This window comes from Megalobrama amblycephala, linkage group LG20, assembly GCF_018812025.1.
Source record: "Megalobrama amblycephala isolate DHTTF-2021 linkage group LG20, ASM1881202v1, whole genome shotgun sequence".
Lineage (NCBI taxonomy): Eukaryota > Metazoa > Chordata > Actinopteri > Cypriniformes > Xenocyprididae > Megalobrama > Megalobrama amblycephala.
This window is the reverse complement of record NC_063063.1, coordinates 29748976-29759159: the sequence shown is the minus strand read 5'-3', so window position 1 is coordinate 29759159 and position 10184 is coordinate 29748976. Positions and strand designations below refer to the sequence as shown.

The 10184-nt window shown below is 35.3% G+C and overlaps 1 protein-coding gene across 1 annotated transcript; it reads left to right on the top strand.

Moving 5' to 3' along the window:
- Positions 1 to 559: 559 nt before the first annotated feature.
- Positions 560 to 8792, top strand: wbp2 (WW domain binding protein 2). The gene is made up of 8 exons (XM_048170761.1): positions 560 to 730; positions 2754 to 2862; positions 3102 to 3237; positions 5000 to 5092; positions 5205 to 5351; positions 5438 to 5542; positions 5679 to 5755; positions 7758 to 8792. Exons 1-8 carry the CDS (start codon positions 672 to 674, stop codon positions 7803 to 7805), a joined length of 774 nt encoding a protein of 257 aa, XP_048026718.1. The 5' UTR covers positions 560 to 671; the 3' UTR covers positions 7806 to 8792.
- Positions 8793 to 10184: the final 1392 nt, after the last annotated feature.

Genomic DNA, 10184 nt, shown 5'->3' with positions numbered 1-10184 from the left:
CATGTTAGGAAACAAAGGAGTCTTATCGGCCATCTTGGCTCACAGTAAACGTACGGGTGTATGCATAATACCCCCCTGCACAAGATCCGCAATGGCGTCTGTTTCAGAACACTTTCTTGGGAAGCAGAAGATACTATATTTTACAGAGGGGTGCTGCGTGAGAATCATTTATTATTTATTAAAAAAAGCAATGACGCTGAATCAAGTTTTAAATAAATATATTTGGCCTACATAGACATATGAATATTGTCCCGATGATTTACGTCGTTTTACCTCAGCACTTAGTTTGTGTCATTTACAAAATAAACCTTAGTGATGGTGATTGTTTTCTTATAAGTTTAATTATTTTGGTATTTAACGAGTGTATTTCATTAAAAAGGTATTAATATATTTTATATATTAATAATTACATTCTAATTATTTATATATAGCCCTATTACAATTCTTATCTATCTATCTAGGCAAGCAGTATTAAAAGATTACAAAATTATCGTTGTTTGATTAGATTAAACCAAACTGTTTATTTGAGAAGGTTCGGGAAACGTCTAAAACCAGAGCCGTGATGTCACCGGGGGCGTGTCTTATGGCGGAAGTGCAGGTGGATCATTGAGCTGCGCTCGTAGAATCAATGTTGAGTGTTAATTCTACTCAATAACAGACAGACATCAAACATGGCCCTCAACAGCAATCACTCTGAATCAGGAGGTGTTATCATCAACAACAGCGAAAGGTACAATCAAACTCAGTGATTATTGTTGCGTTATTATTTATCTGGTTTGTTGTATTTCACGGATTTGTCCAAAACGACCGTATTGAATTAAATATTGTATGTTGTGTTTAAATATAATATGAATAGTACAGTGTCATAAGTTGGATAACATCGCGTGAACCGTTAGATCACACCCATTCTGTTCAGTTTGTAATAGATTGTCTGCGGTTTGTGTATTTATTTTATGCAACATTATGTTTACACAGTAAATATGTAATCCATATTCAGTCAGATAAATTGCTATCTTTTAAAAACATAGATCTTGCGCAGCTTTCGGAAATCCTACTATGGCGAAGCTTGAGTCTATGAATATTAATTTAGTCATGCTCAAGTTGCTTGGAAACCTTCCTGCTGCGTTCAGTCACGTTCGCTTGCCTTTCAGCCAATCAGAGATAGGCTTACGGGTCGAATGCTACGTTACGTAATTAATATTAATGAGCTAAACCCTCGCCGTAGTAGGATTAGTATTTCTGCTGTGTGTAGTCGCGGTAGTTCAACAATAATCTTCTTAACCTTCTTCTAAAAGAAATGACATGTTCTTATACTAGCCTGATCTTATTACACAACTGATAAAGACCTCAGGAATGGCATCATATCTCTAACATATCAATAAATTTTGTTTGCATTTCTTCTACATTAAGTTATTTCTTCATTACTCCTAAAGTAAATGTTTTCATTTCTGACCTCAGGAATGACATCTCTCTAAAATCAATAAAAATACTATATAAGTAGCCAAATATATTAGATACCATCTTATTAAGCTTTTCATTTATTTTTCATTTCATCTATATTACATTATTTCTTCATTACTCCTAAAATAAATGTCTTTCCTAAATTACTTCCACTATAATAATTAACTATTATTATTATTATTTTATTATTTAATAAAAATATATTCATTTATATTTTTAATAGGTAATATTAAATATATATGTAATAATTAAAATGTAATTTGTAAATATTATTATTTATAATTAATTATTTTAACACTAGTATTTGATGCTGGCATTCTTGAAAACTATAAACAAAAGTCAAGGACAAGCAATTTGGATTTAAACACTTAAATCATACTGTAGCAGAACCACTGATAAAGACCTCAGGAATGACATCATATCTCTAAACATATCAACAAAAATATTATACAAGTATCCAAATATAGTTGATATCGTCTGATACGGTCTTTTAATTGCTTTTAATTTATGTTTATTTATTTTTTGCATTTCTTCTACATTGCTATTTCTTCATTACTCCTAAAATAAATGTCTTCATTTCTCTTAAGATTGCTGACCTCAGAAATGACATCATATCTCTAACATCAATAAAAATACTATATAAGTACCCACATATACTATATATATATTTTTTAAAATTTCATCTACATTACCTTATTTCTTCATTACTCTTAAAATAAATGTATTCATTACTCTTAAATAAATCTTAAACTGTTTCCTAAATCATTTCCACTATAATAATTGACTAATATTATTATTATTGTATTATTTTTTAATAAAAAATATATTGATTTATATTTTTAATATGTAATATTAAATATATATGTAATATTTAAAATGTAATTTTTATGTATTTGTATATATTATTATTTATAATTAATTATTTTAACACTAGTATTTGATGCTGGTGTTCTTGAAAACTATAAACAAAAGTCAAGGACAAGCAATTTGGATTTAATTAAAACCTTAAATCATACTGTAGCAGAGCTACTGAATGTGGTTAAAAAATAACTTTTTTATTCTTTGATCCTTACACTAAGAAAAAAAAAATAGGTGTAGGATTTACTTTAAAACAATTGATTACATTTCACAAATAATTACAAAGAAAAGGCAAGCAACACACTGAATTAAACGTGAAATGGTAAAGACTGAAAAATCCTTCTTTTACAGTGTATCAGTGATGACAAAGCTTGCTTTGATTATGTTGGCACAGAAAGCGCTGACTGTATTAAACAGAGTATGTTTTCCTACAGTGTCTTGATGTCATATGAGAATGTGGAGCTGGTGTTCAGTGACACAGAACGCTTGCCAGAACCCTTCAGAAAAAGCAAGAAGGGAAGCGTCTTCCTGACACCTTACAGGGTAGGTGATGCAAGAAAAAGAGTTTTGAGACCATCATGTTGTTTTTTTAATAATGATAAGGACAGAGCAGTGAATGTTATATTTTTTAATACGATAAACCCCAAACCTGAACAATCCATTATGGAGTAGATTGGCCTTTACTGTCTTCTGATTGGCTGTAGGATGCATCTGATATTTGGTCTCAATGGTTCTCCACACTATGTTGACTATTTTAACTGCTCATGTGTTTGGGTCTTTAGATGATCTTCGTGACTAAAGGGAAGGACCCGCTGCAGTCTTTCATGATGCCCTTTTATCTTATAAAGGGCTGTGAGGTGAAACAGCCAGTACTTGGTGCAAACTACATCAAAGGCACAGTCAGCGCCGAGCCTGGAGGTAAGAACACCGAACCTAAGTATAATACTGCTGCTGTGAGGACAGAGTGAGCAAAGAGGGAATAAAGAGTCTAACACTGAAAACTAAAAATAAATACGCCAATGCCGACAGTCACCAGATTCTCAGATCTTCTAATTCCGATTCAGCATGTTTAATCGAAGAGAACAAGCTCCGACAGACAGCAATAGAGGTAACAGTGTGCAGTGTGAATTGGCCTTTAAACTTCAAAAAAGAGTATCTCTGCATCAATAAAACGTTATACTTTGCATTTGTGTAGTTTCATTCTTTTATTATACCTTGCACAATATATAAATATTATATAAGGGTAATTTCTGGTTCAGTTTTGGTGACTCCGGCATAATACTGGCCCAGTTATGGCTGTTTTTTGGAGCTTCTGGTCTGGTTCTGGGCTAAAGGTGGTGGCAGTTTGGCTCTTGTCTGCTTGACATCTGGGGATTATGGCGCTGTTGTGAGCCAGTTATGGCTGATTTCTTGGGACATCGTGAAGTTGAGGGCGAGTTTTGGTTTGCTTCCTGCATTGATCTGGTTGACTTTCGGCAAACGGTACTTGGGCCAACCTTAGGCCATAATTCCTTGTGGCATGTGGGCCAAAATCTCTTCCAAAGCTCAGCCAGATCTGGCCCAAAACCAATTTGGTTCAGATCTGAATCAAGCCTCTTCTTGAGTTTTCATTTGGATAATCTGATCCTTGAAAGAAAGTATATGAAGAGTCCTGGTTTCAGGTAATCTGAACTTGTGTGTACTCGAGGCACAGTAAAGAGGACTGTGGCATATAAGTATACTAAAGCATAGGATTGGATATTGTTTGAAATGTATCAATTTTTCTTCTTATCGATTCCTAATTTCGATTCCAATGAGGTAAAAAAAAAATCTCATTCACATTTATTCTAAGTCTTATTACAAAACATTTCAGCTGAATACCATAAACAAAAATTAACAGGCTAAAATCAACAGGCTAAACACTTACACAAGGAACATTTGACTGGTTTGGTTTAAAAATACCGTAGCAAAAAAATCTAGCCTAACAAATATAAATCTCAAGCATTATTAAAGACAGGTGAACACTCAGCAATTAAAAAAAGAACAAACAAATTAGCAGTCGCACAAATAAATACAACTGAACGATTGAAATAAAGTGATTTAAGATTTTCAGGTATTCAGGTACAGAAACTGTAATCAAATGTAAAATATCACTGCACTTTATGAATAAAATATACATTACAAATATAGTTACAAAAGTTATTCAGTCAAGAACAGCGAGTGAATTTTCTCTTTATTTAATGTTATTATAGAGACGGCAGCAGGAATATTAGGCTGCTGTCACTTTAAGAGCTGCACTGATCCAATATACTGTTACACATGCGTTTTCTTTTTCAGCTGTTTGCGTTTATTTATTTAAAGCACAACCGACTGTGTTTACGAGGATATTTTGAAATTTTTGTGTGTGTATTTGTTCGTTTAAGTGTAAAAAGAGGTGGAAGAGTGAGCAGAGTTTAGTAACGGTATGAGAGGCGGATTTCTTTGCGCGCGTCTTTTTTGGATGTACAGCGCTGGAATGGTTTAAAATCAGTGTGCTTTGGATTTGTGTGCAGCACTGGGTCTTCTTGCGCTTGAATGGTTTAAAATCATATTAAAATGCACACAAAGGAATCCATAAGAGGAATTGAAATGCATGTGTCTTATCAAATCCAATGCAATCTCTATATCCAACCCTAAAAGTGTGTTTCCATCACTGTTCCAGGTGGCTGGGAAGGTTCTGCAACCTTCAAGTTGATCTTTACTGCTGGAGGAGCGATTGAGTTTGGACAGTACATGCTACAGGTGGCAGCACAGGGTACGTTTGTTTTGGACATTTCAACAGTTTTAAAAAGACACTTGTTTTACCATCAAACTGTTGATTTGATGTGGAAGCATTACCTTCAGTCTCTCTCTCTCATTCATTTCAGCATCCAGAGGGCAACCAGTGACTGGAAATTTCGGCTGTCCTTACATGGCGAACGGGGCGTACGCCTACCCTCCACCTCCTCCTGCTAACGGCATGTATTCCGGACCTCCTCCTCCTGGATATGTCTATCCTGGACCTCCACCTCCAGGTAATAACATATCTATTCATGCAGATACACTGTTAAATAGGGCTGAGCAAACTTTAAACTTTCTGCTCATCATTTGGGTTCTGTAGGTGGGTCCTGGTTTGATGGACCAGCGGCCTACATGCCGCCTCCCCCATATACAGCTCCAATGGACCAAGCTCCTCTCGACCCAGACCTGCCCAGAACCCCTGCAGGTATGAGCCAGAACTGTAACTGTAGTGTTGAAGATGTCACTACTGTTTTACTGATTAACTCTGACAGACTTCTTGTTCATTTATTCATAATTAATTTCCATTAAATCCATTAAAATGGCTGTATTTATTGTTCTAGCGGAGGCAAAAGCAGCCGAAGCTGCAGCGAGTTCCACACCGACTACTTTTGCTCCGATGCGGGTCTACCTGCCGGAGGTGAGTTCACTAACCTGTTAACAGTTCATATGCAACCAAGTTAAATGTGTTAAAGTCCATATATGAAAAGGTCTGACCTCTTAACTAAGTCTATCCTGTTAACAAAGTCCACATATAACCAGGTCCAACCTGTTAACTCACCTTTTAATAAAGTTCACATGTAACCAACCAAGTTAAATGTGTTAAAGTCCTTATATAACTTGGTCCAACCAATTTACCAAGTCTGTCCTGTTAACAAAGTCCATATGTAACCAGGTTTAGCCTGTTAACCAACCTGTTAATAAAGTTCATATGCAACCAAGTTAAATGCGTTAAAGTCCATAAATAACTAGGCTCAACCAGTATACCAAGTCTGTCCTGTTAACAAAGGCCATATATAACCAGGTTCAATCGTTTAACCAAGTTCATATATAATAAAGTTCATATGTAACCAAGTTAAATTATGTTTAAAGTTCATATATAACTAGGTTCAATCTGTTAACCAAGTCTATCCTGTTACCAGGTCATATATAACCAGGTTCATGTATAATAAAGTTCATATGTAACCAAGTTAAATGCGTCAAAGTACATTTGTGACCAAGTTAAATGCATTAAAGTTCATATGTAACCAAGTTAAATATGTCAAAGTTCATATGTAACCAAGTTAAATACGTCAAAGTTCAAATGTAACCAAGTTAAATGCATTAAAGTTCATATGTAACCAAGTTAAATACGTCAAAGTTCATATGTAACCAAGTTAAATACGTCAAAGTTCAAATGTAACCAAGTTAAATGCATTAAAGTTCATATGTAACCAAGTTAAATACGTCAAAGTTCATATGTAACCAAGTTAAATGCGTCAAAGTTCATATGTAAACAAGTTAAATACGTCAAAGTTCATACGTAACCAAGTTAAATGTGTCAAAGTTCATATGTAACCAAGTTAAATGTGTCAGAGATCATACGTAACCAAGTTAAATGCATTGAAGTTCATATGTAACCAAGTTAAATGCGTCAAAGTTCATATGTAACCAAGTTAAATGTGTCAGAGATCATACGTAACCAAGTTAAATGCATTGAAGTTCATATGTAACCAAGTTAAATGCGTCAAAGTACATTTGTGACCAAGTTAAATGCATTAAAGTTCATATGTAACCAAGTTAAATATGTCAAAGTTCATATGTAACCAAGTTAAATACGTCAAAGTTCAAATGTAACCAAGTTAAATGCATTAAAGTTCATATGTAACCAAGTTAAATACGTCAAAGTTCATATGTAACCAAGTTAAATACGTCAAAGTTCAAATGTAACCAAGTTAAATGCATTAAAGTTCATATGTAACCAAGTTAAATACGTCAAAGTTCATATGTAACCAAGTTAAATGCGTCAAAGTTCATATGTAACCAAGTTAAATACGTCAAAGTTCATACGTAACCAAGTTAAATGTGTCAAAGTTCATATGTAACCAAGTTAAATGTCTCAGAGATCATACGTAACCAAGTTAAATGCATTGAAGTTCATATGTAACCAAGTTAAATGCGTCAAAGTTCATATGTAACCAAGTTAAATGTGTCAAAGTTCATATGTAACCAAGTTAAATACGTCAAAGTTCATATGTAACCAAGTTAAATACGTCAAAGTTCATATGTAACCAAGTTAAATGCGTCAAAGTTCATATGTAAACAAGTTAAATACGTCAAAGTTCATACGTAACCAAGTTAAATGTGTCAAAGTTCATATGTAACCAAGTTAAATGTCTCAGAGATCATACGTAACCAAGTTAAATGCATTGAAGTTCATATGTAACCAAGTTAAATGCGTCAAAGTACATTTGTGACCAAGTTAAATGCATTAAAGTTCATATGTAACCAAGTTAAATGCGTCAAAGTTCATATGTAACCAAGTTAAATGCATTAAAGTTCATATGTAACCAAGTTAAATGCGTCAAAGTTCATATGTAACCAAGTTAAATGCATTAAAGTTCATATGTAACCAAGAATACCGTTTTGTTTTTATTCTGAAGGACAAACCTCCACCCTACTCCCCACCCGATGACAAGAAGAACCAGTAGACTGCAGTGTCTGCAGCGAGCGCACATCCTCTCCTTTCTCTCCGTTCCCTTCATTTCATCCTCTCACCGTCTCCCGCCACAGTTAACGCCCACTTGAACAGACTCCCCGTGAAGCTGCACGCAGTGACTGGGGGCTCCAGTAGGGGGTGGAATGCTCTGCATTAATCTGACCTGGCCTATGTAGAGGGACGAGAGAGACACAACTTTAATGAATTCATTACTGGTGAATGAAAGGGACCTACTGTTAAGATTTCCAGCCGTAAAGAAAATCCGACAGTAAATGATTGAGCTTTTCTAAATTTATTTATGACTGATTTTGTATAGATTGATAGAATGAGGATGATTAAAGTATTTTGCTAGTTGCACAAGAGTTCAGGACAAGGCCCAAAAACACTTGGGCGTTCACATTAACATCGCTTTCTGTCATCGTTCATGCCCGGCTGATGCATCCAACTATATCAGATGCGAGATCACATGAGCTTCACTGGTTGTTGCTGCTCACTTGTTAAACAAATACTCAAGCAGTCGTCTCAAATGCCTTTAAAAATGAAACATTTCCGGTCACTGCAAATCAATGTGAACGCCCCTCTACTGCGCATTCTGTCAAATGCATCGCTTGACTAAAACTTTTATCGTGCTGCGACTGCGAGTTCCATTTTGGATTCTTTTGGAATCATTTACTGACCATAGTGTGTCTAAAATCACCTTCACAAACACTACATGTTGTTCACTGCACCGTATACTCTGATGAAGCTCGTTTCAGACCGTGTTTTCTGCAGCAGTGTGTACTTGTCTTGGCGTCTCTCTGTAGCATGCAGCAGTTTGACTTAAGATGCACTTTAACCCTTCATGCACCTTCAGTCTCCTGGACAGCGTTTATTGATTCATCTTTTCCCTAATTTATTTAATTATACAATTAACGCATGGTCTTGACTGTATTGTTATTTGAAGTGTATTTTATTAAAGTAAACATGTATACAAGTGGAATGATGCATTTAATTTGAGAATCTTTTATGGATGTCTTGTGCTCATTATTCATGTACATAATGTCCAGGGTTTCAAAAGCACACAAAGTTCACATTAATCGGTAAAAGATCAACCTGTGAACAGCAGGACCAGACGATACAGAATGACTTCATTATTCCCAAAAGATGTGCTTTTCCAGTTTTCCCTTCACTCATGCAGCTCAGATGGCTTGTGCAAAGTAAATCATTTTCAGTCTCTCAATATTAAGCACGACTCTACCTTCTACTTGTTAGTGCATAAAGTCAGCTCAGACCTCAAGTACGCTTTAACAGGAAGGAGTTCATTTAATTATGATCCCATAATGCACACAGTGCTCAAGCATTCAAAGGCTCCTTATAGAATGGCTATGTTCAGAATAGCAATACAGTACACAACAGAGCACACTGAAAAAGATACTGCATCCCATAATGCAATGTGCTCAAACTTTAATTTAAAAAGTGGTGAACCGGAAACAACAACTGCAATCAACTTTGTTTTTAATATGTCCTTCCTGACTCATTTGATTGGACTAATTGGAACAAATTAGATTAAAAATGCAAAGTAACCTTGTGGGGTAACTTGCAAAATTAAATGAGCAACAAGCCAAGCAGCATTACTGTTGCATAACAAATAATAGTGTTTAGTATTTGGCACAAATAATGTGCAGTATGCAAGTATTCTATTCTGAACACAGCCAATGGCGATGAAAATAAAGCTGCCTTCATGTGCTATCGGAAATTTGGTAATTCCCACTTCTGAAGTCGTGATTATGAGCTCATCGTATTCAGGTTTCGAAATGGGAGGATGTTCTTGTGCAACTTTTACCAAGGAAACTCGTATTTAGGGTAATTCCAAGAGCACGTGAAGGCAGCATTAGAGTTTATTAGTGCGTTCAAGTCTTCCAGGGAAGATCGTATTTTCGAGGTGGGAAGTCGTGTTTACGATGGCAGGCGCGTTCAAGACAAGTCACTTTCGACGGAGTAAGATGGCCGTGCAACCTCTCTTAATTAATTACACAAAAATACAGCACTTCTAATTCTAGAAAATAAAAAAACAAAGAATGTGCATCAGGTGTGTTTTGATTTTTATGTTTTTAATTAACTTATGAAGCCATGGTAAACTTTATCGTTACAAGTCGTTACGACTTTATTCAATAATATCTAGTGATGGGCAATTTTTTAAAACACCGCTTCATGAAGCTTTGAAATTTACAAATCTTTTGTTTCGAAACAGTGGTTCAGAGCGTGTATCAAACTGCAAAAGTCACGTGATTTCAGTAAACGAGGCTTCGTTATGTCATAATTGTTTCGAAATTTCAATGGTTCACCACTGGGGGGCGTGACTTTGGCAGTTTGATACACGCTCCGAACCACT

Excerpts from the sequence above, each read along its gene's own strand:
- wbp2 (XM_048170761.1), top strand. The coding sequence starts at position 672 with ATGGCCCTCAACAGCAATCACTCTGAATCAGGAGGTGTTATCATCAAC. Across the intron at positions 2,863-3,101 it reads TCTTCCTGACACCTTACAGG|ATGATCTTCGTGACTAAAGG; the intron begins GTAGGTGATGCA and ends TTGGGTCTTTAG. Across the intron at positions 5,756-7,757 it reads TGCGGGTCTACCTGCCGGAG|GACAAACCTCCACCCTACTC; the intron begins GTGAGTTCACTA and ends TTTATTCTGAAG.